General features: G+C 42.9%; 3 protein-coding genes across 4 annotated transcripts; all 3 read right to left on the minus strand.

Moving 5' to 3' along the window:
- Positions 1-373: 373 nt before the first annotated feature.
- On the minus strand, positions 374-781 carry LOC143294208 (uncharacterized). The gene has a single exon (XM_076605639.1). It carries the CDS (start codon positions 779-781, stop codon positions 374-376), a length of 408 nt encoding a protein of 135 aa, XP_076461754.1.
- Positions 782-3,869: 3,088 nt separating this feature from the next.
- LOC143293846 (uncharacterized) lies at positions 3,870-25,051 on the minus strand. 2 transcript variants are annotated; one of them, XM_076605134.1, is made up of 10 exons: positions 24,919-25,051; positions 22,576-22,817; positions 21,051-21,131; positions 19,448-19,600; positions 18,842-18,888; positions 12,057-12,141; positions 11,476-11,536; positions 9,311-9,356; positions 8,057-8,295; positions 3,870-6,388 (listed from the first exon to the last, which is right to left on the minus strand). In XM_076605134.1, exons 1-10 carry the CDS (start codon positions 25,043-25,045, stop codon positions 6,078-6,080), a joined length of 1,392 nt encoding a protein of 463 aa, XP_076461249.1. In that variant the 5' UTR covers positions 25,046-25,051; the 3' UTR covers positions 3,870-6,077. The 2 variants fall into 2 exon arrangements, with proteins under 2 accessions (XP_076461249.1, XP_076461248.1); XM_076605133.1 differs by having other exon boundaries at positions 3,871-6,388; positions 12,057-12,156.
- Positions 14,133-17,263, minus strand: LOC143293958 (uncharacterized). The gene is made up of 5 exons (XM_076605352.1): positions 17,169-17,263; positions 16,908-17,070; positions 15,909-16,384; positions 15,642-15,760; positions 14,133-15,186 (listed from the first exon to the last, which is right to left on the minus strand). The coding sequence occupies exons 1-5, from the start codon at positions 17,261-17,263 to the stop codon at positions 14,150-14,152; spliced, it is 1,890 nt and encodes a 629-aa protein (XP_076461467.1). The 3' UTR covers positions 14,133-14,149.
- Positions 25,052-25,267: the final 216 nt, after the last annotated feature.

The following is a 25,267-nucleotide window of genomic DNA, read 5'->3' on the forward strand; positions in this document are numbered from 1 at the left end:
AGATTTCCCTGTGTAAAATTAAGGCTTTTCTTCCCTGGGAGAACGCATCGCTACATTGCAGCACCATGTCCACATGTTTTACTATCAAAATATCGTTTAATGTTTGTCGAAGATAACCAGTTTGTTGTCGTGGGTTTTTTAAGTGGCTTTTTTTCACTTTTTTCACTTTTTTTTTTTTTTTTTTTTACTGTTTCTTTCGTTGTTGGTTTTTTCTTCTTCTTCCTTGGCAGCGACCACAATCAGCTAGTTGATTATTCTGTCACTTATGCAAGGGATCCGCACTCGAGGAAAAAAAAAAAAAAAAAAAAAAACCTGCGTGGCTTTTAATGGAGACGGGAGGCCCTTGACACGACGGTGTCGATGGTCTTGGCCTCTACAACGTCCTGGGTTGCTCGTTCCAGTCCTTGATGGTACGGGGAAGGAACGCCTGCTGTCTGTACTGCGTTCTGCACTGTGGAATGGCGAACTGCTGATCGTGGCCGCGGCGTCGGCGCGGAGGTGCAGGGCACAGGCTGGCTTTGATGCCTTCTGTGCTGACCAGGTCGTTGTGGATCTTGTACAGCATGGATAGGCGTGCTGTACGTCGTCTGTCCTGGAGACTGGACCACTTCAGTTCTTCAAGCATGGCGGTGGGGCTTGAGGTGTTGTGGTAGCGCCTCATCACGAAACGGGCTGCCCTGCACTGCACCGCTTCAAACTTGCTGATGTTCTGCTCGGTGTGTGGATCCCAGATGCTGCTGGCGTACTCCAGGATGGGTCGCACGAAGGACTTGTAGGCCATTTCCTTGATCTTCCTAGAGCTGACTTTGATGTTACGTCGCAGGAAGCCTAGGGTCTTGTTGGCTTCGTTGCACAGGTGGTTGATGTGCGTGTCCCAGCTAAGATCGCTGCAGATGGTGATGCCTAGATACTTTGCGCTGGTGATGGTCTCCAGGATATGGCCGTGCAGACAGTAGTCAAAGTGGAGGGGGGTTCCTGCTGTGGGTCACGGGCAGAGTGGTGCACTTTCCAGCATGAAAGGCCATGTCCCATCTCTTTTCCCACACAGCAAGCTGGTTGAGGTCTTGTTGTAGATGGGCCTGGGCTGCTGGAGAAGTGACCATGTTGTAGACTGCCGTGTCGTCCACGAACAGGCGTGACCTCGTAGTCAGGATGTCGGGCAGATCATTTATGTAGATCAGGAACAGACAAGGCCCCAAAACGGAGCCTTGTGGGACTCTGGACCTGACCGGGACGAAGCCAGAACGCTCTCTGCTGATGACCACCGCATGCTTTTTGTCTCTCATGAAGTTGGCTACCTAGGTGTTGATCTCTCTTCGAACACTGTAGCAGCTGAGCTTGTGAGACAGGAGGCCATGGTTGACCCTATCAAAGGCTTTTGCAAAGTCCAACACCAAGATGTCGGTCTGCTTCCTGCTCTCCATGTTCTCAAACAGCTCGTTGGTGAAGTCAAGAAGTTGGGTCTCGCAAGACCTTCTCATGCGGAAGCCGTGCTGTTGGTTGCAGAGGATGCCGTGATGCTCGAGATGGTTCATGATGGTGCTGGTCAGGATGTGCTCCAGCACTTTACAGCATACGCTCGTCAGAGAGACTGGTCTGTAGTTTGCCGGGTTGTACTGCTCTCCTTTCTTGAACACCGGCATAACATGGGCAGCTTTCCAATCAGCTGGTAGGGTGCCTGTATTGACTGAAGACTGGAAGATGATGGTAAGAGTTGGTGCCAGTTCGTTTGCCAGCTCCTTCAGGATCCTCGGGCTGATGTTGTCGGGTCCCGGTGCTTTTCCAGGTTTCAGGTTGCTGATGAGCTTCTTCACCCCGTGGATGTTAATGTCAACCTTGTCTAGGGTTGGGAAGTCTCTGAGTGGAAGTCTGCATTTTTCCTGGAATTCCTCCTAAGAGAAGGTATGGCCACTGCCAAATGCAGACTGGAACCGGCGGTTCAGGATATCTGCCTTTGGGGGGAGGTGGAGGGGGTTGTTTGTTTCTTTTGGGTTTTTTTTTGTTTTGTTTTTTGTTTTGTGTTTTCGTTTTTTGTTGTTTTTCATAAAATGACATTCCCGTTCATAGAACCTGATGAAAATTCACGAAACCGCTTCAAGCGATTCAAGGGAAGGAACTGTTTCCTTGCCTTCGGAAAATGATAGAACGTTTTTTGCTGCCCTTGCATGTGTGCGAGGGGAAAATCCTCTAAATCTGCATGCATGGGTGAAAGGTCCAAATATTGTAAAGTGTAACATTTTCCAATAGAGAAAATATTAATTCTTTCACTAAAGCAGCCAGAAGATGGATGACATCAGTAATGGAAGGTTGAAAGCACCAAGGGCAAGGGCATCCAGATCATAATTTTTATAAACTGGTCCGTTTCATGAGCCATCAGAATGAACACAATGTGTGTGTGTGTGTGTGTGTGTGTGTGTGTGTGCATAATATGAAATAAGAATTGTTGTCTTGGGGGTTCTTCTTTTCAAAAAAGTGTATGTTCATGCCTATATGTTCTTTATATGATTTTGATGTGCATGTCAATAGACACAAGTTTCCCATGTGGTGGATTAAATCAATAAAGTGATACTGTACTGATATCAATGTCAGCAGATTACTGGTAACTGGAAAGAAAAGCACGGAAGAGTGGGAGTCAGAAGAAAGATCACCTGTAGGGATTTCTCCAAGCCACAACCATGAGGAGTGCCAGGGACACCAGAGATGTAGGACTGTTTTCAAGACCCTACACTCTACACAACAGTTATAAGACTGACGAAGAATAAACTGTTCTCAAAAACACACTTAACCCTTTCACCGCCGGTCAATTTAGAGAACAAAATTCCCTTGTGGTATAAACACAGAAAAGACGCGATGTATAGAAAACATGGCCTATCCTACCACCGAACATTAAGAGCAGTAGGTTCATGGATAACAGACCAATGAATGGTCACCTTTCAGTAACATGGGGTCCTCTACCACACCTGTGCATGAATGTGAGCTTGGTGGTGAAAGGGTTAACACTGAATGCAGGATTTAATTTTGAAGAACACATTTCGGAGTGTCTGGTATTGAAAATGTATAACCAACTGCACTAAACACTAAAACTAAAAGCAGGATTTAATTTTGAAGAACAAACTACAGTGTGTCTGGTATTGTGTTTAACCAACTACACTAAAACCTGGATTTAATTTTGAAGAACAAATCAGAGTCTGTTACTGTAAGTGTAGAACCAACGAAAATTACATTTAATGAAAACATAACCATTTCTGTATTTGTTCATTTGTTAAAGTTGTTGTTTTGTTGTTGTTGTTGTTGTTGCTTTTTTCAATTCTTTTCTCCAATGATGGACATGCATTCAAGAGATCAGTATCATCTGAGTCTTAGTGTTTATAAACAAGATTCAAGATTACTGTCCACTAAAAAAAATGATGTTTAAAATGGAAATTTTTCTTCCACAATACAAGCATAACAGATGTTAAAAGTAATATGTGAGAAAATATGTCTTCCCTTTTTTATATATATATATATATATATATATATATATATATATATATTTTAATTTTTTTAATCTGGCATTGTGATCAGATGGGTATGCAGAAGATTTGAATTAGCCTTAGCATTCAACTGCTCCTTGTCTGTGTGGTCATGTGGAGACTGTGTGCACTGCTGCATCCATACTGTGCTGCAAGGGGGTAGCAGCAAAGTGTGGTACACACACACACAAATATCATCCAGTTACATTATGATTAATGCAAGGCACATCTGCTAACATACTCACACAGAGATATGAAAGAAATATGCATTATATGCAATTACATCTACACACACACACACACACACACACACACACACACACACACACACACACACAAGTTTACATACATTTTCAGGTTAAAAAAACAAAACAAAACAAAAAAAACACTTGTTTTAACATCTGACACAACAAGTTTATAATACAAACAAAACTTTAACTTTACATTAACTCCAGGTACATTTTTGGGACTTTCATAGTATCAGTACCCGATACCACAACTAAACCCTCAAATGCACCCACTTGCACATCTGAACCTGAAATCTTAACTGTTAACAATTGGAGGAAACCAAGACAATGACAAATCTTTAAAACGTAGCAGAACGCCCATCTCCCAAAACTATCAGGACAATGGGGGAAGTAGGCAAATTTCATTTTCAATAGAGACAATCTCATGTTAGTTTCAGACCTTCCCACTGTGATAAAAATCAGATCCAAATGTCGCATACTATTCCCCTTTTAGCTACCAAGACAGTAACAAATAGCAGAATGCCCCTCTCACAAAACTATCAGGACAAGTGGGCCTTATATGCAGAGAATGCGGCAGGTAACTTCTATTTTCCATAGAGACAATCTTGTGTTAGTTTCAAACCCTCAAACAAAACCATCAGGACAATTGGGCCTCATATGCACAGAATGCAGAAGTTAAATTTTATTTAAGTAGAGACAATCTCATGTTAGTTTCAAACCTTCCCACTGTGATAAAAATCAGATCCAAATATTGCATACTGTTCCCCTTTTGACTGCCGAGATAGCCCACAAGATGTGACTGCTCAGCCATCATGGACACTGTTCAAGGTCCACAATGTGAACATGACATGAACAAGCCACAGCCTTGTGAGACACCAGAGGCCACCACAACAATTTTTTTTGTTCTGCATGACCGTCATTGAAGATTTCCATATATTTCACATCCGATGAGTATTTACTGATGAAGCTTGCTCGTACATGTTTCAGTTTAATTTCACTTTGAAGTGATATCAAATATACTGATCAAATCAGGACATGGCATGTGGTCATACTTTTTTTTCTTTCTTTCTTTTTTTTTTTTTTTTTAATGATTGCAACATTACATGGTAAGCTGTTAAAACTGCATACTGATACAAAAATCAAGTTCGCTTCTTTGCCTTAGTATATGTGTATGTGTGTCCCTATGTCTGTCTGCCTGCCTGTCTGTTGAAACCTTTGTGGGTTTGTTGGGTTTTTTTCTTTTTCTTTTTTTCCAAAAACGTTTCAGCTTAACTGTAAACTGTCAGGAAACCCTGATCAGACTTGGAGGAGAGCAGGAGGGGGTGTGAGTGGGTCTCAGCCATCAATTCTTTAGCCATCAGCAGAAACATTGCCACAAAAGGAAATCTGTTGGCATGGCTTTCCCTTATTGTGTGAACTCATTCTGCCCTATTAGCTATGTTCCAGCACAACTCGGGCATGAGATCCCAATTCATCATGTTTTTCCAACCTCTCAGCAAAGTGTAAATGATTAGAAAAGGAATACAACTCAGACAAACTTCCAGACAACTCACTGACAAAGTTTTCACACAGTTTGAGTATTTTCGAGCAAAACTACAAATTTTGTTTATAATCATGGCTAGAAAGTTGCATTCCACTAATCACCAAGTATTGAACAAACTGTTCAAAGATCTATACAGTGATTTCAAACATGTAAATGATATTCAGAACAACCGTAGTCAACAGTAACAGATGAGGCAATGTGTGAATGATCGTTGCGAACTGTCATTCTTTTAGTTTTGAAGTCATCTAAAAAGCACTGCTAAAATCTTCCCAGTAATGAAACGGTTAACTTTCTGTAACAATGGAAAATCTAGAGCAGACCTAACTGCAATTTTAATCATCCTGTGGTCTCTTAATCCACAAAATAAAAATGCAGAGAAAGAAAAATGATCCACCAGTCAACATCTCAAGGACAGTGAGGTTCACTTGGCAACAACTTCAGTCAAGTCCGTTTGCTGTGTTAGTGAGAAAGAACCAGTCATCTGCTCCATGTTTATTTTTCCCTTTTTTTTTTACCTTCTCTTTTCTCCCGTCTGCCTTTTCTCTTCGTTTCGCACATGTTCCTAGGGATCTGCGTAGGATTACAAATGCACCTTTCAAAGTCCACAATCAGAACTGCTGCCAAGGCCTATCAAGTATACCACAAGCAAAATCATTTTCTATTCTTTTTTTTTTTCTTTTTTCAGACGTTGCTATTGGCAGATATAATTCTATTTTCTTTCTTTTTTTAGATGTAGCTCTTGGCCAGTTTATTTCACACTGCAAGCCACCTGTTTCACAGACCGTCAGGGACACGCACAGGGCCATACTTCTTGCTCAACTGTTTATAGGAAGTGGCAAGGATATTCCGCCATTTGTCCTTCAACTGCACGTTTGAACGGTCTGTCTTCAGTTTCTGCTTGATGTACTGCCATTCACCAACACCGAGCTCTTGCACAGCCAAGTAGAACTCCTCCTCTTCTCGTTCAGTCCACTTTCGGCGAAGCCTCGACTTCATTCGTCTGGGCGGAGGTTTCTCGAAGTCTTTTTCCAGACTTCTTCGCATGCTGAACGTTTTCATTTTAGTTGGCATCCTTGAATGAAGACCTGAAAATCAAACAGGAACATTAGACAGAGGTATTACTGTTTCTTGATTCTGCAATCTACACCATTTTACTCACAGAAATTTACACTTGCTGCTTTGCACACATTACATTATAATTATAATAATAATAATAATGTACATTTATATAGCGCACTTTCTCTTAAAGAGCTCCGGGCACTTTACATGAAAGAAAAATATTACAAGTTACATGAAACATTCATGACCACTCATTCTCAAAAAACCCTCCCCCCCCCCTCAGCCCCCACACACACTCTCCCTTTCCCACTCTAAATACATCCAAAGTGAGCTGGCATGGGTGGTGTTGGAGAACAAGGAAGCCGAGAGTGCTTATATGTAAGTTTTTTTAAAATGAGTTTTTAGCCATGAGCGAAAAGCAGAAATAGAATCAGATGCACGGATATGATGAGGAAGGTTGTTCCAGATGTGAGGAGCAAGAAAGAAGAAAGAACGTTCACCATAGGTTCTTGTATTGACACGAGGAAGTTTCAAAAGGTAACAGCCAGAGGAAGAGCAGAGGTTTCCTGCGGGAGTGTAAACACTGCAGGAGGTATCATTTTCATGAAGATATCATTACTCCAGTGCCTGTGGTCTGTGTATACTTTAAGTGCCTGTGATGCTGATCTGTTATGTTTCAAGCCTTACTTTTCAGCAATTCCTTGTTAACAATGTAAGTTATGTCATGTCTAAGTCTCTTCAACTGTGCTTCACTGGGAGAATGGTCGACTGAAAATAAAAACCTTTCGCAGAGAAGAAAAAAAAAGTCTTTCAATAACATGTACTGTTTCCAACAGGAAAAAAGTGTAAGATAAAAACACACCGTATCAAAATTAAATATGATAACAATACAAATGTACGATAAGAATGAACTTCTTTGTGTAATTGTACTCTCTGAACACGCCACTTTCAAAATATTTCATCACTTTACAATAAGAATGAACTGCACTTTGCATAATTGTACTCTCTAAAAACATGACATCGTTTTCAAAATGTTTCATTACTTTACTTTTCAACAATATTTTGCACAATTGCACTAACTCAAATACTTCATATTTCAAATTTCTGGTCTGACCAGTTTTCAAATGGCTGTGCAAAAAAATAATACCCCACCACCCCCCTAACCTTTGAACTGGTGTGTGTGTGTTTGTGTGTGTGTGTGTGGGTGTGCAGAAAGAGAGTCAAGACAGATACTGGTACACACACACACATGCGCACACACACACACACACACACCTACATTTTAACTTTAATCCATTCAACCCAAAGCAGTTTACAGCCTCAGTGGGCTTCCCTACCATTCTGATAAGGAAAACCAGGGTAAACTTGCTGTTTTTCTTCCAAATTGACATGTGTGGATGCAGTCAAAAATACTGTGGACGTTTGCTCTTTGTTTGCAGTTTATTACGTAGGAACATGGGAACCATTTTCATGAAACGATTTTCAACATTCAAGCAAAGCTCAGGCACAGGGTTCAATGACTTCCATGAAAAAAGTGGATAATACACAATACATTGGTAAAAGACCTTATCCACTGTAAATTTCATCCAAAATGAACACTTTGAAACGCAAAAAACTCACATTCCACACACACACACGCACACACAAAGACAGACAACAAACAGCAAACAGAACAAGGAAAGAAAGATAATTACTTGTTTCACAGCCGTCCCTTCCTTCACTGTCAGAGTCCTCTTCCCTGATCGACTCGTCGGAAACACTGTTGGCATGCTCTGACCTGGACCCCCCTCTTTCTGTAGACTTGCTCCGGCTGCCCCCTGCTCTGCGCCTGTGCTGGTGCAGGGGGCTTTTGAGCGGACTGCTCACAGAGCAGGTGGGGGACACAGAAGGCTCTCTCCCCACCTCGCCCCTTGTGGCCTGCTTTTTTCTGGGACTGCCCACAGACAGATGCATGAATTCAGCTTTGTTCATGATGCATGCAGTATGGCACGGATAACTGAACCAATTCTGGTGAACCCTCTCTCTCTCTACATATATTTATACATTTATATATACTTTATATATACATGTGTGTGTGTGTGTGTGTGAAGAGAAAGAGAGAGAGACATAGTTATATATAACATTACAATTTTTATTCCTAAAGTTTGCAGCTCTGTAAATAACATAAAAGTTTATATCACGAAAAGCATCATCATCATTATAACTGAAATTATCATTGCCTACATCCAGGTGACCAGAAAGAACATGTCATGGTGGTTTTGCAAGCTAAACACGATTCCAAGTCAAGTCTGAGCTTCACTGACAGTAGCTTCAATGCAACAATGACACTGCTCAAATCCTACAGATGTCAAAGCAAGTCTCACAAACTTGTGCAAAATAAAGCAAAACTAAAAGCGAAACGTGTACAGTAAACTGAAACTTGTACAGTACCATGTTCAGGAAATGATGATTCAGGGAGGTTGGGGAAGGAGGGGGGCAACATTTGAAAAATCGACATAATTGTGCTGAAAGTTACAATGTAAAACCTGACAGAAACAAAATTCTAAATATAAACAAATCAATAAAATTCATCTTCACAACTGGGAAATCTCTTTCCCGAATTTTCTGGTTTACAACAGTCACAGTCACTTGTAACACCCCGAAAAAATCCACCTTGTTTGCTCATAGGTTGCAGGTACCATTTTCTCCTGTTTCACTTGATTTGTTTTCATGTGTGTTATCTTTTCTACCCCATGATATACCAGCCTAGCTCTGCTTTGAGGAGAGACATCCATTATGACTCATGCCTTTGAAATCTATTTTTAGCAGTTAGTCAACGTGCTTCAGTTTTGTAAGCTGATGTTTTTGTTCTTCAGCCCAAGGGAAGCAACCAGGTGTTATAGAAAAATCAGAACGCACTGTGCAAAGTGTTGAGTCACAAACATGTAACACACACCACACAATCTTACCTGCCTGAATGACTGCTGTTATCAGGTGTGCCATCCGCTGCATCATCTGAGCACAACATACACAACTGAATCAAACCAATACTATTCAATCAATGTAAGCCTTCATTCTGACAACCTTTGCATTGGGGGAAGGAAGGAAGAGGAGATATACCACACCAAGATGATCTGATGGTACAATCTCATTATTACTGTAAATTAAACAAACTCAGCGCTCCATTCATTCCACCCCAGCCCCAATTTAATTCCACAGACTTTATCTTCTGACTCCAAACGCTTTAGCTCCTATTCAAAATGTGTGGGCAAGCATGCATACATGCAGCAACTGAGTATCTGTGCATGCATGAGCATGTGTATACATGTGCCTTCAGGTGAGCACTTTACACTGCACTGTTTTTGTACAAACTGATCCATTGGTGGAGTGTTGGCCTAGAGGTAGTGCGTCCACCTAGGAAGCAAGAGAATCTGAGTGCACGGGTTCGAATCCCGGCTCAGCCACCAATATTTTCTCCCCCTCCACTAGACCTTGAGTGGTGGTCTGGACGCTAGTCATTCAGATGAGACAATAAACCGAGGTCCCGTGTGCAGCATGCACTTAGCGCACGTAAAAGAACCCACGGCAACAAAAGGGTTGTTCCTGGCAAAATTCTAAAGAAAAATCCACTTTGATAGGAAAAACAAATAAAAATGCACACAGGAAAAAAAAAGAAAGGTAACACTGTAGTGTAGCGACACGCTCTCCCTGCGGAGAGCAACCCAAATTTCACACAGAGAAATCTGTTGTGGTAAAAAGAAATACAAATACAAACTAAATGACAGGTGCAGTGGCCAAACGGTTACAGCACTGGATTCTCACCAGTTTCCTGAATCCCATCCCCAGTTTCAGCATTCCTGGTGGGTTCAGAGTGGGATTTTTCCATTCTCACCAGTTTCCTGAATCCCATCCCCAGTTTCAGCATTCCTGGTGGGTTCAGAGTGGGATTTTTCCATTCTCACCAGTTTCCTGAACCCCATCCCCAGTTTCAGCATTCCTGGTGGGTTCAGAGTGGGATTTTTCCATTCTCACCAGTTTCCTGAATCCCATCCCCAGTTTCAGCATTCCTGGTGGGTTCAGAGTGGGATTTTTCCATTCTCACCAGTTTCCTGAATCCCATCCCCAGTTTCAGCATTCCTGGTGGGTTCAGAGTGGGATTTTTCCATTCTCACCAGTTTCCTGAATCCCATCCCCAGTTTCAGCATTCCTGGTGGGTTCAGAGTGGGATTTTTCCATTCTCACCAGTTTCCTGAATCCCATCCCCAGTTTCAGCATTCCTGGTGGGTTCAGAGTGGGATTTTTCCATTCTCACCAGTTTCCTGAACCCCATCCCCAGTTTCAGCATTCCTGGTGGGTTCAGAGTGGGATTTTTCCATTCTCACCAGTTTCCTGAATCCCATCCCCAGTTTCAGCATTCCTGGTGGGTTCAGAGTGGGATTTTTCCATTCTCACCAGTTTCCTGAATCCCATCCCCAGTTTCAGCATTCCTGGTGGGTTCAGAGTGGGATTTTTCCATTCTCACCAGTTTCCTGAATCCCATCCCCAGTTTCAGCATTCCTGGTGGGTTCAGAGTGGGATTTTTCCATTCTCACCAGTTTCCTGAATCCCATCCCCAGTTTCAGCATTCCTGGTGGGTTCAGAGTGGGATTTTTCCATTCTCACCAGTTTCCTGAACCCCATCGCCAGTTTCAGCATTCCTGGTGGGTTCAGAGTGGGATTTTTCCAGTCTCCCAGGGCAATATATGTGTAGACCTGCTGGTGCCTTAACCCCCGTTGTGTGTATTTGCATGCTACTCAGTATCAGTATCAGTAGCTCAAGGTGGCGTCACTCCATTCGGACAAATCTGTATACCCTACACCACATCTTTGCATGCAGAAGATCAAATACGCATGTTAAAGATGCTGTCAGGGGGTGCGTCTTATGTGCTGCAGTGCCTTGCAGGCAGAAAATTACGGAATATGTAATGGTATTCCTGGCCAATCCGTGTGTGGTGATCAAAGCCCTGCCATAACAATGAACCCATAACAATGAATAAATTGAAGAAGAACGACAATCTAAAGGTCTTTCTTTGGAAATAATTTTAAATCTATGACCAAAAAAACTACAACCAGATGATGACTCACATAATCTTACCTTCAGTTGCAGAGTTATTGTTGTTCTCCAATTCACCAGAGAGAGCTGCTGCCTTCAATTTCTGAAAACAATTGTTTTATCTCAGTCATTACTGTGGCAGTGATGTATGATTAAAGTCATTTTGAAAAGTAATTCTGGCATGGTCAACTGTGATAAAACATTCTGAATTCTGACCTGATCAATATGAATTTTTAAACACTGAAACCTTAGCTGTAGTCACAACACATACACACACATTCACGCTGCCAGGCTTGGGAATATTGAGTTCAGATTGAGGATTCCTGATTCAGTGTGAAATCATAACATAAACTCCACAATTACATGTACAATTATAAAAACTTTTCAACTTTCCAAACCTTCCATTGCTCTTATTTTGAGTAATAGTATGAAGAATCTCTTGTCTGGTATACAAAAAATCCACCGACACATAGTGCAAATAGTAAATATGTGAGCAGTCAAATGACAAAATATGTGAGCAGTTGAACAAATCAAGATGAACACACATATGCAAAGATGAACACACACACACACACACACACACACACACAACACACACATCAATAAAGGGAGGAGCCGTGTACCCGTTTCCTGATGACCTGCAGTTTTTTATGAAGGATGCGTTCCTCCTTGCCAGTGAGGTCCCCTTCACCTTTGTCAATCTCCCTGCTGAAGTATTGGGACCTACAGTTTTTAATCAGGGGAAATGAAATCATTCAAATATTTTTCAAAAAAAGAACCAAAAAGGAAATTTTCCTCCTAAAATTATGTTTAAATAACATACTTACCGTGACCCACGTGACTCCAGCAGGGGTCTGATTCCTGTCCTGTGCAAACTACTATCCACCTATGCGGAGAAAACGAAAGTGACTACAGCCGATAACCTCCCGCGGTAGGTTACCTCCCCACTGCACCCCTGACTAGTGCCCTCTTTTTACGGCAATTGGCCGCAGCCAGCGCAGCGTGCTGGGAGAACAGAAGCGGGGAGGAACGGGAGGGTCTTAAATTTGGGTCATGGTAAGTATGTTATTTAAACATAATTTTAGGAGGAAAATTTCCTTTTAATTACACATACTTAACCGTGATCCACTTGTGCAGAATGGCACGACAAGGTGGAGGGCTCAACTGTTCCATTGTCTGTGTGCTGCGATGGCCTGTTGTGCGACCACCGCAGAGGCGATGCCTCTTGAGCCGTCATCCCTTAGGCAAGAGACATCCCTCAAGTAGAATTCGATGAAGGTAGCAGGGTTTTTCCAGTAAGCAGCATCCATGATATCTTGTAGCCTTGCTGAGTGGGCGAAGGCAAGGGAAGAGGACCAAGCTCTGACAGAGGAGGCCTCAAGTTCCAGCCCTGTGCCTGCAAATGCACCTTTAATCGTACTGACTATCCATCAGGACAGAGATGTCTTGCTAATGTCACGAGAGTAATCCAGATTCCAACTGATGAAGAGGCGTCATTTGGACGACCAGAAGGGACGTGATCTTTTGAGGTAGACCCGCAGGGACCTGACGGGGCAGAGGAACCTGTCTTCATCATCAGGGGCCAGTATGGAGGACAGCGGTTTGATGAAGAGTATGGGGGAGGGTGTGCCTGGGGTTTGATTTTTGGTGAGAAATTCGAGGAGGAATCTGAGGGAGACAGATCCATCTGGCTCGAAGGCTACATCTTGTGTGATGCCGCTAAGGGCGTGTACTTCGCTACATCGTCTGCCCGAGGCGAGAGAAATGAGGAAGAGTGTTTTCATGGAGAGGAGTTTGGCTAGAGCCAAGGGTTCGAAGGGAGCCTTGCGGAGGTATTGTAGAACAAGGAAAAGGTCCCAGGAAGGAGTCCTACGGGGTGTACACACCTCTTTGAGAGAAGCACCCCGAACGAGAGCTCTGAGCAGAGGGTCATCTGAGAAAGAGGGCCCGCCTAGCTGGCGAAGGGTGGAGCTGATAGCGGCGCGATGGACATGCACTGCAGAGGCAGAGAGGCTTCTGGTGGAGGCAATGAAGGCAAGAAAGTTTGCAAGATCCATGTTTGACGGGTGTGTGGGATTGACTGAGTGGGACGTGCACCAGGAGAGCCAGCAGTTCCAGTGCACCGAGTAAACACCTTGAGTGCCTTTGCGATGGGACATGCAGACAAGTTCAGGCGTTTGGTCAGAGGCACCTAGTGTTGACAGAGATTCCCACACAGTAGCCAGGCGTGTAGGTTGAGTATGCCTGGGTTCCCGTGAGGGATGCCCGAGCGGGTCTGGACAAGAGACTGTCTGCCTATGTGGAGGCGGAGTGGGGGAACGTGAGAGAGATGAAGCAGGTCGGGGAACCATGGCTGAGCTGGCCAGTGTGGTGCAATGAGGATCAAGGCGGCGTGCTCTAGCCTTGCCTTTTTGAGGACTTTTCCCATGATGGGGAGTGGAGGGTAGGCGTATCCCAGAAGGTTTGACCAACTGATTGACAGTGCGTCCACAGCCCAGGCCTGAGGGTCTGGGACTGGGGAGACGTATGTTGGAATGCGGAATTTGAATCTCGTGGCGAAGAGATCCACATGTGGTTTGTGCCAATGGTCCCAGACAGGTTGGAGTGCTGACGGTGATAGGGTCCATTCTGTTTGGAGGACAGTGTGGGGTCTGCTGAGGTAGTCTGCAAGAACGTTCAGCTTGCCATGCAGTCAGATGGATGTTGGTTCTTGACACTAGAGGAGGACTGTCTCCGCGTGCTGAGACAGCTGGTGTGAGTGCACCCCCCTCACCCCCCCACTCCGGTTGTTGAGGTAGCACACTACTGTTGTGTTGTCCGTGCACAGCATGACTGACCTGTGTGAGGCATGGGGAAGGAACTGCTGGAGGGCTAGAAAGACCGCCTCCAGTTCCAGCCTGTTGATGTGCCACAACTGCTGTAGTGGTGTCCAGGTCTCCGACGCTGTATGATTGTCCATGTGGGCACCCCAGCCCGTAGTGGAGGCATCTGTATATAGTTCCGTGTCTGAGGCTGGACTGACAATCGGAACTCCCTCTGTGAGCCATCGCATGTCCGTCCAGCACTGAGTGGACTGTGCGAACCAAGTGGCTAGAGGTAGTTGGCTGTCCCAAGCCTGTGAAGACTGGGACCACCTGGCCCTGAACTGTTGCTGGAATGGGCGTTTGTGTAGTCTCCCTAGGGGGACTAGCGGGGCTAGAGATTCCATTAGACCGAGTAGAGATGCAAGTTCCCTGGCAGGGGCTGAAGTTGCCTGTGATAGATGGGAGTGGAGGCTGTGGAGTCTGTGGAGGCGAGGCATGGCAGGGCATATGGTCATTGTGACTGTGTCGATCGCCATGCCAAGGAATTCAAACTGTTGAGTCGGTTCCAGCTCCGACTTCTCTGTGTTCATGAGAAACCCTAGTGAATGGCATTGTTGGAAGACAAGGCTGAGGTGTTCTTGGCAGAGGGCCTTGCTCTCTGCCAGGATCAACCAGTCGTCTAGACAGACCCTCAGACGCATGCCCTTGCTCCTGAGAGCTAGGCATAGTTCCCTGACCACCCGGGTGAAGACCCATGGGGCCAGCACAAGGCCGAATGGAAGGACTCTGAACTGGAAGGACTTGCCTTCCCAGGAGAAGCGGAGCCACTTGCGGTCCCTGGGGTGAATGAGGATGTGGAAGTAGGCGTCCGTGAGATGTATGGAGACTGCCCAGTCTGCCCCTGATTGACGCTGGGGTTTCCATGCGGAATGGTTTGTGCTGAAGGTATCTGTTTAGAGGGGACAGGTCTAGAACCGGCCTCCATCCGCCAGATGCCTTGGGAACCACAAAGATGTGGCCGAAGAAGCCTGGTGAGAGGAGAGAGGCTTCTTCTATGGCCTTATTGCGTAAAAGAGAAAGAATTTTCTCCTGCAGGGCTGAGCGGGCTGCCCTGTGCCATGGAGGAGGGAAGAGGGGAGGAGAAAGAGTGAGAGGTGCCTTGGAGAAGAGCCAAGGCAGGCAGAACCCCAATCCTATCACCCAAAGTACCCACTCGCATGCTGGGAGAGACAACCAAGCTGGTATGTGCCTGGATAGGCTGCCTGGCAGCTGATGGTGTGCAGGTGGTGGGTGAAGGGCATGGGTAAGTCATTGGGGGTGGGCTGGTTTGGTGTTGGCTGTTGGCCTGTGTTGTGGCCAAAATGTGTAAGGCTGTCACCTGTATGCCCTGGGTTGCGGTCTGACCTTGGAGGGAGCTGTTGGATGTGGCCGTGGTCTGGTGGCGGTTGCAGTGCTCCGATGCATGTGCTGAGGACGTTGCGGTGTGTACCGCGAGTGTGGGGGAGCGCGTGAAGGGCCCGTGCCTGTGGGAGCACGTGAGGGGCCCACGCCCAAGGCGAGGTCCCTACTCAGTTCTGCATGGTGTTTAATGACGGCAGTGGGGTACCTCGACTGAAAAGGGATCCTTCAGTGGGGGCCAAGACCCTAAGGGAAGCTGGTTCCGGGAGAGACCGCACATAAGGGGAATGGGCAAGGACAGCATCCCTTCTGGCCATGATGTTTATGTAGGCCTGTGACTGGAGAGCAGCAGAACAGTGAATGTGTTCAGCGATCAGGCGAATAAAAGGTCTAGGAATGGCGATGTCAATGCCAGGTGACTGGTCATTGGGAGGTTGTAGGAAGGACATGGTAAGGCCAGCAAGGCAGCTGTCCATGGCTGAAGTGGATTCCATGGATTTTCGAATGGTTTCTTCCAGATCCAAGAGAAATTTTTCTGGTATATGTAATGTTCTTTGAGTGGGCACATTGTGGGGCAGGAGGCGGAGGTCCTCCTGAGAAACAGGCAGGGGGCCTTGTGGGATAGGGCCCGGGGCTAGGATGGGTTGTTTGGAAGATGGGTGTGGAGTTGTCCCAAGGAATTTCCTTTGAGACAATGCAGAGGGGAAATAGGGAAAGGTGCCGGTGGGGACATCCTGGGTGGTTTGCCCCTACACATTGCAGGGCATCAACCACTATAGGTGACTGGGTAAGGGCCTGCTGAGGACCGCTGGGTGGTGGTTGGATGCCTAACAGTTCTATAGCCAGGCTTTTTTGAGATGTGTCAGTGTCATTAAGTAACTGAACCCGGTCAGGCACATAGGAAGCAAGAAGGTCCATTGCTTCTGGGAAGGTCAACGGCTGTAATTGTTGTGAAGTGGGATCTCCCGCATCAAAAATGTCCGCATCCTAGTCCGTATCATCCGTGGGGTAGTATGGATGATGGTCATTGTGGCCTCCATATGAGATGTGCGTGTCCGCAATGGCCGAGCTGCTGGGTAGTATCTGTAGGAGACTGAGGTGATGGTGTGTCTGTAGATGAGAGGTTGGTAGGAGGTGTGGTACCTGTGAGAAGGGTGGAGTCAGTGGGAGGAGAGGGTGTGTAGCACCAGGAAGGAGGGTGGTGCAAATTTGTTTTAGCACAGACAGTATAAGCTGCTGATTATCAGCAAGGACTTGTGTCTGAGCCCCCACTTGCTGGGTAAAAGGAGAGTCAAGTGGTGTGGCTGATGGAACAGCCGGTGCCGAGGGTGGAGAGACCGTGCCTGCACCCGCGGTGGGGGCCAGGGGCAGTGCCGGTGCAGGGGAGGTAACCACGGCACTTACTGGCGGGGGTGCCGAAACGGGGGTTGCCTCCCTTGAATTTGAAATTCAGAGCGAGGGGAAGGGTGCACACGTGTGGGCGTGTGTGTTCCCTAGTGGTCCAACTTCCTCCCTACCTAGAGGGAGGGCTACCAGCAACGGTTGCTGTTGGATGCGAAGCGGTCGGGGCATGCCGCGTAATGGGTGCGCGATCTGTGACCGTGGCCTCCATCACGGACGTATGACATATCGGGACCTGAGTGCGCTTATTGGCTGACACAAGTCCGTGCCGCCGGAGTAGGCAGAGGAGGTGGTGGAGGAACGGAGTTGACCGGAGGGAGCGGAGGCAGTGGAGGAAGTGGAGGGTTCGACATGAAGACAGGGCCAGAGGCCAGAGTGACCGCCGGTCGATTGAGATCGCACCTTAATTTTAGCTCGATCGCTCAATCGAGCCAAGTAATCTTGTGGCCTGTTGTTAATTATGATCACATGCAAAAAGACAGCAACAAAGAATCGATAGACAGGCTGAAATTACAGAAAAAAAACAACTTAGCCATGTGTAGAGCACAGGAGCAGGAGTCAAGATGGCTGCCGGAAAAAGAGGGCGCTAGTCAGGGGTGCAATGGGGAGGTAACCTACTACAGGAGGTTATCAGCCGTAGTCACTTTCGTTTTCTCCGCATAGGCGGATAGTAGTTTGCACAGAACAGGAATCAGACCCCTGCCGGAGTCTGCACTAGTTGGTCATGGTTAAGTATGTGTAATTAAAATATATATATATATATATATAACTTTTACAGCAAAACTTACTTTTTTCTTTAATGTATATTAAACATTATACATGAAAATTACATCTTTTTAAATATATGAAAAGATTTTCTCTGATATATGAAAAAAAAAATCAATATATTATCTTAATATATGTAAGGAAATCAGATTTTTAAAATGTAACATTATTAAGCCTGGAAAGAATCAAGTTTCAGTTGATTGTCCATTACACACTCTGTCCTGTACACAAAGAAATCAGATTTAAAAAATATATCATTATCAAGTACAAGAAGAATGAAGTTTCAGGAAGGTGATCATCCATCACACACTTTGTACTAAGAACTACAGTTTCAGCAAAGAGGAAGAAAAGTTTAGTTCGTTTGTGTTTTGTTTTGTTTTTTTATGAAAATCAGTTGTTTTTTTATGAGGTTGCCCAGAAACAAAGGAGCCATATGTCAATCTGTCTCAAGCACTAAGACCTTCAGTTTCACTGAGCACACTGGAAAGGAAAAAACATTTAAACACATTTAAAAAACCATCTGATGAAGAGTACAAAGAAAGGGATCAGAGCAGCTTGTTTTGAAAAGGAAAAAAAAAAAGAAAAAAAAAAGATGCATCCAGACGAAACAACTGAAATAAACTTGGAAGACTGTTTTTAAAGGAAGATCTATTCATCTGTTTTACAAACTCACGAGTCTATTTCTTTTTCTTTTAATGGATTTTCATATTTCATTGAAACCTGGAACATTGAGGTATTTCTCGTATCATAAGAGCAACAGGAAACATTTCAAATTTTACTCTTGATTTTAGTCTTTTATTTTCAGTTTGATCATTATACAACACTCAGTTTTCACTCACTCACTGACAAAACATATATAGGGTAATAAAAAAAAAATACAGTCATAAATTCTGTGACAGACTAACCAGTTAACCTGTAGATTTCGATTATTTGTACGAATAGGATTCATACAGATTATTGGTATTCTAGAGCAGAACATCTCTTTAAAGTTGTTCTCCAGGATGCAATGTTATCTAAATCACCACAGCTATGGGTCTTACCTTACTCCGTTGTATTCTGCTGTCTTGGCCAGGTAATGCTTGGCATGCTGGGGAAAAAACAGAAGAATTTTCAAGGCCATGCATTTTCTTTTGTCATCCTTCTGCCGAACAAACATATTTGTCTTTTTTTTTATTCTTTTGCCAAACAAACATGTTCAGTTAAACAGCAACAGTCCAGCAGAAACTGCCCAGGACCTGGATTTTCTATGTTAAGTTCTCCTCCAACCTGCATGGTTTCTTTCAAGTCTCCCATTTTAACCCCAAGACATCTGTTCTCCCTGTCACAGATCTCTCCATCCACCTCTTCCCCCCACCCACCACACTCACCCTCAAAATATTAGCAAAAGGATGTCTGGGATTTTAAATTTACAATTTTACTACCACAGTACCAGTACTTTTTTCATCTTTGATTATTACAAAGTTCCCCATATTGGAAAATCTTTAACACCAATCCAAATGAAGTTTACATGTTGTTTTTACTTACAAGTTACAGTTGTTTTTACTTACATTGCCATAAGCTCAAAGAATTTCAGTACATCATCTTTGATAAACCTGTTTAAAACAAAAATTACCATGCCCATTTAATAAATATCCACCAACATTTACCTGCAACATAATTGGCTGATCAGGAAAGGTGTGATGGACAGCATCCAGGTATTTTGTCATGGCAGACAGGTAACTTTCCAAGGTGAACTCATCCAGAAAGCGATGTGGTTTGCTCTTGGCGTGCAGAATGGCCTGCACTTTACGGCTGGTTTCCTGCCCAGTCAGAAAGGAAAAAGAATGAGATAATATGAAGCTGAAGTCACCTTATTAATTTCCAGGAATCCCTCCACAGACATTAAATCAATGTATAAAACACACACATAAATAACCATGCAAAGTCTCCAGACAATTCTGCTACCACTGCTAATATCACTTTTTCAATTAATATTAAATAAAAAATAACTATGTAAAGTCTCCAATGACAATCTTAGCTTTCCCACATCAACATATCACTTCAAACGACATGAATTAAAAAGAAAACAAAGTTATTTCAGTTTTCATGTTAAGAAGATTGTAATGCAATTGTCTCAACTAAGTACTGCCAGTTCGCTCCCCTGATTATCCCAAGACAGCCCATTTGTATGGGTAAGAAATAAAATCACCAAAAACAAATGTTCGAAGTTATGAACTGAAATTTTCCAAACTGATCAGTATCATAATGAGGAAGTTGGTGACCAAATATAAAACTTCCTCCCAGACCTTTCTTATGCTATCATCCAGTGAGATGATGAAAGTATCCATAATTTGTGTTTGAAATTTGCACACACTGATGACTTGCACACAAATCCAAAGAAGCACAAATTTTAAAACGGATTAAATTCAGAATGTTATACAGCCTCGACAGGGCCCCTTATCTGATTCTGCTGTCTGCTTTGTGGCTGAGAAGAAACTGAGTCAGACGCCATTGTTGACAGACACTGTTCTTGTGAACCAGTCACCAAAAAAATTACTCTTCTGTTCATGAGCACTGCGACACACTACGCATTTATTGGTCGCAGTGGAGAGTGGAACGGTCAGTGAAGATATTTCTCTTAGCTTATAGTATCATTATGCAAATTAGGTGGCAATCCAAAAATTCAAAACTTTATAAAGCCCCAATCAGGCTCCTTCATCAGAAACAGTAAGGCCTCAATTGAGGCCCATCATCTAGAGTGAGTTGACATTTCCCAGTACCAGAAACCCCAGTTTTCAGCAATCAGACATGCTCTTCATGGATATTAACAATACTTTTTTTTTCTTTTTTCTATATATATATATATTGATACAAATAATTTCACGATATAGTACTGGCTAGGCTGGGAGTGAAAGCAAAATGCTATCTACTGAAAACAATACACCGCTTCATAAAGCAACGTCATGCTCTCACCTGTTTTTTCAGAGACAAAAACTGATAAAGTCCTCTCATGCAAATGTTCTAGTCTTTATCTCTGGATTTAAATCTACATGTATCTGCTTTGTAAAGTAACATGATCACAAATACAAAACTCACTGAATTATCTTTAGTTCTCAATAACTTTTTTCTTTTTTTCAAAGTGCAGGGTGTAAGTTTACAAGACATTTTAGTTACCCAGTGCAGTTTTCAACCCAATATAGTGAGTGGGCGTAAACTAGATACTGAACATTTACAAGGCTGTTTACAGACTGTCTTTCGAAAATGCATTACCTTATCCAGCTGACCAGAATCTTCATTAAACAGGGTCTCCGCCATGTCGTAACAGTCTTGGCGACAGCATTCCACAATCCTCTGAATAAACATGAAAACAAAGTCTTGGAACATGGCATTCACTTCTTGAAACTCATTAAACTTTTTAAGTTTGGCACACTAAATAGCGTACAGGAAAATTACACTCAGCTTTTTGAACCTTCTGTGAAACTGAATGAGAAATAACAGAAAGGGAAAGACACTAGCTTCTATTGTAGTACAAAGTCAGTTCAAAACAATTACAAAGCTGTTAAAGACAGAAATAGAAATGTTCAATAATATTCATAATATCTACTCCTTGTAGTTTTATGTTTCATACACATGCTGACATTCACAGACTGTGACAACAAAACTAAAAACATGAACAAGATCAATTAAGATCCAAACACAGCTGAAACACAAGAAATAAAACAAATTAAAATCAACATCAGAGTTCACACTTGGGTCAGGAGTCAAAATTATATTTCATTAGAATGGTATATTACAAGAAACAAATTCACATTCTACACAATGGCACAAAAAAAGTGAAAGTAGAATTATATAGATAATAGCATTAGGAATGGATGTTCACCTATTTGCTTTGTGTGTCCTTTGACTTACACTCATCTATGGATAAGTCTGGGATGGAGACAAAACAGTTCTCTTTTTTTATCAGTGAATGATGAAGACATAGAATGAGAACAAGACAGGGGTAGAATGAAACTTTCCTCGCTCCTTCTGTGCACACCATGAGCATGTGTACATACATGTATGTAAGTCAATGAGTGAGATTAAATGTGAGTGTGTGCGCACATGCAAAAGTGCATGCACCATTATGATTCATTGCATGCATGTATGCATACACATGCACTGTGTGAGTACAAAAGTAGAGACAGGAAAAAGGAAAGCAACAACTGAGTTGGCGGGGCTGTTAAGTAGTACGAGTAAGAAACAGAAAATGATGACAGGCAACAGAAGTGAACAAGAAACAAGAGAAAAATAAGATGCCAGACTTTTCTAAACATACAAAAAGATTTTTTTTTTCTCCAGAGACAAATGTTGCACTTGCTGTATTTTCTCACAAGCCATCAGCTCAAGCTAGGAGTCTTAATTTTTCAGCCAGGTCAAACCAAAGATTAACAAATATAAGTGGAACATATAGTGATCATGTACAATTAAAAGAAGTGCACCAGTTTGGAGGGGAAGAGGGGCTTGGGGGGAACCTTCACCTCCTCAGCCTTCTCCTGAAGCCAGCAGTAACCAAGAAGTGAAAAGGATAAGGCAGAATGAAAGGGGAAATGCATTCATTTTAAAAGAAAATTACAATTATAACTTAAGAGTAACAAAACTTAAATGAACAACTGAAGTTTGAACATACACCACAAGGTCTAAACTGACACAGTACATCTCTCAAAGTTAAAACAAAACAGAATACAAATAGGACAAGCAAAAAAACATCATCAATGACTGACACAGATCTGTCAAACAAGTAGTCTCAGTTCACTACCTGCAGCACTGTCTTCATGTAGGCCTCAGCAGTTTTCTCTGTCACTGCCTCACTGTCAGAGTCACATAGAGCAGACAGATCAGCCACCATGCGTAAGATGTTCTGAAAATCAATCTGCAGAACGCTGACTCCGCCCGTCAGAGTCTTCTTCAGGCTCATCAGACTGGAGGTCAGCATTAGGAACACCACCTCCCTGCTTTTCATCGACTCATTGCTCCGAAACTTCTGGGCCAGAATCACTCCTGTTCAACATAAGATTGACAATATTTTTACTTTTAACAAGGAAACTAATATTTGAAAGGAGACATGACGTGGTTTGGCTTTATTAATAGGCTATGGCTTACATCTAAATATGTTTTAAGTAATGATTATAATGGTTCATCCTATACTTTTCAAAGGAAATAAATATTGTATCTCCAGAAAAAAAAATTCATTGTGATACAAGTCATCATACAGGCTGCCATTTTGTAAAAGGTTGTTATGTCACAAACACAGAGGCTTGCTTTCGCTTTTGGCTGACTGGTCTAGTTGTAAAGCAGATCAAAATGAATTTGTGAAAAAATACTGTGCAAGGACTTTCCAAAAGAAAAGAAAATTACACTGTGCAAAGACTGTGTTGGTGTGGATTTAGGTTTAGTAACCCAAGTTTACAGATGAAAAGTAAAAACAAGCTGCTGAAACATCAACTACAAAGACAGTTCACAGTTGTGAGTGCCGATGTGAAAACTGCACGTTTGCCAACATTTCTGCTTTAATGCACAGACATGTTCAGTTTTAATACTTTTATGCGTGGTTCTGTAATTACTTACCAGGTTTTTGCTGCATGAAGCTATTCCACTTCATGTCCCCTTTAATGATAATACCACAAGCTGCTAAAGCTTCTTTTTTTTTTTCTTTTTTGGACGGATACTTAAGCAAGCGTCTGTGCACACAACACATGCATACATGTATACACACGTAATGTGACACACACACGACCATGTACATAGACGGAGAAAGAAAAACCATTCCAAACTAAAAGCTAGAATTTGTAGAAACAGAATATGCCAAAAACATGAGTCACAGTCAATGACTGAAAATTGAAATGAAACAGCAGCAAGAAAATTACTCAGATGATCTTTGGCCACAAGGATATAATTTAAAAAATCAGTACATGACTTGTGAACCTTCATTGTAACAAAATTATGATCACAGTCCAAAATAATCCATTTTCTGCTTTAAACTTATGGAAAAAAAATTTACTTTGGTCAAACTCAAAGACAAACAAGTTGAAACAGAGATACACTGCATATTTCTCTAGATAAGATAGCCTTATAAAAACTTACAAACAACATCGAACATGTGCTGTTTGGAAGGAATGGATTGATTTTGGATTCTCTGCTGAACCGTAACTGAGTAAACAACATGCTGGTGCTGACAACCTGTGAGCAGTGCTGCCTGAACAGATTATGCAGAAGCTAGATTTTCTTTCTCTTAGTATTTTTGGTTTATTAGTGAACAAACATACAGCCATGAATTTATATGGGCCCCGTCCACCCACCACCCAGTATTTCACTTCCAGTGCATCAATTTAATGACCTTGCACTAAGTGATTAAGAGTCAAGACCTTCAGAGTATGATTTAGACAACAAATACATTAACTTTTTTATTGTAATATACAAGTATACCTGATGTATACAGTATTACTTGTAAAGTTCTCTCTCCCACTGTCGTAAGCACAGTAATGTCCATATCTGTCTGTGTGTCCTCTAGATCTCCTCTCGCTTTGTACCAGAAACTCGTCTGCTCTCTTCCAATATTCTCACTTTCCTTCAAAACCTATACCCCACCCCCACTTCCTCCTGTGCTTTCCCCTTCTTCAGCATCTCATTCTCTCTCCTTTTCTTCTTTCACACATATTCTTTTTTCTGTGTTCCAGTTTACCTTACCCTCTCTTTTCCCCTCTGCTCTTTGTGATCTACCTTCATCCCTGTCTCACACAATCATAAACACACATTGTACATGTGGTGTATGGGCAACACACACATTATCAGTCGGCTTGGTTCCCTGTTACTTTGATTAGCTTGTGTATTTCTGACTTGTTGTTGCTGTAATCGATTGTTAATGGTTGAACAATTTTCCCCAACTTTCCTGTCTTCCTACAACCTTTGAGAGTCTAAGAAGCACGAACTGCCATGCATGTTTATCAATTAAACAAATATTTATTTATTCTGATGTCGCCAAGTATTTTCGAAATAATAATATTGTTGTTGCAGAGACTGGGACTTGGAGAGTGAGATGTGGACAGAACTTTCACAAACAGACCATGAATATTAGCTTCACATATTGAGGCAACTATATTACCATTTGAAAGATCAAATAGTCCCTGGTCTATGTCACATCCTGATTTGAATTTTTCCCACATATCATGGCACACAAACTCCAACATCCAGTCATGGCAAAGCGCTACCGCAACTTCGTCCCGCGCCATTATCAATTCTTCAGAGTAATGTACCCTTGTTGTATGCTCGAAGTCGGTGTTCGTCCAAAAGAGCGTCCAATCTACCTTACCCTAGCTCTTTTTTGTACACACAGCGAACTTTTTTTCTTTTCTTTTTTCTTTCTCCCCATTCAAGAATTACATGTTACGCCAGTATACCATATTTTCTTCGGATCAAAGAGGACGTTACCGTACAATGGGGCGGGGTAAGGG

Source organism: Babylonia areolata, chromosome 19 (genome assembly GCF_041734735.1).
Source record: "Babylonia areolata isolate BAREFJ2019XMU chromosome 19, ASM4173473v1, whole genome shotgun sequence".
NCBI lineage: Eukaryota > Metazoa > Mollusca > Gastropoda > Neogastropoda > Buccinidae > Babylonia > Babylonia areolata.

What these genes read in the sequence shown, in the direction of transcription:
- LOC143294208 (XM_076605639.1), bottom strand. Translation starts at nt 781, where the DNA reads ATGGCCTACAAGTCCTTCGTGCGACCCATCCTGGAGTACGCCAGCAGC.
- LOC143293958 (XM_076605352.1), bottom strand. Translation starts at nt 17,263, where the DNA reads ATGTCATACGTCCGTGATGGAGGCCACGGTCACAGATCGCGCACCCAT. An exon ending in TCCAACAGCAACCGTTGCTG is followed by an intron (nt 17,071 to 17,168) that starts GTAGCCCTCCCT and finishes TTCAAATTCAAG; the next exon opens with GGAGGCAACCCCCGTTTCGG. An exon ending in ACTCTCCTTTTACCCAGCAA is followed by an intron (nt 16,385 to 16,907) that starts GTGGGGGCTCAG and finishes TGCAATGTGTAG; the next exon opens with GGGCAAACCACCCAGGATGT.
- LOC143293846 (XM_076605133.1), bottom strand. Translation starts at nt 25,045, where the DNA reads ATGGCGCGGGACGAAGTTGCGGTAGCGCTTTGCCATGACTGGATGTTG. An exon ending in ACTATTTGATCTTTCAAATG is followed by an intron (nt 22,818 to 24,918) that starts GTAATATAGTTG and finishes TATGTTGAACAG; the next exon opens with GAGTGATTCTGGCCCAGAAG. An exon ending in ACATGAAGACAGTGCTGCAG is followed by an intron (nt 21,132 to 22,575) that starts GTAGTGAACTGA and finishes ATGTTTATTCAG; the next exon opens with AGGATTGTGGAATGCTGTCG.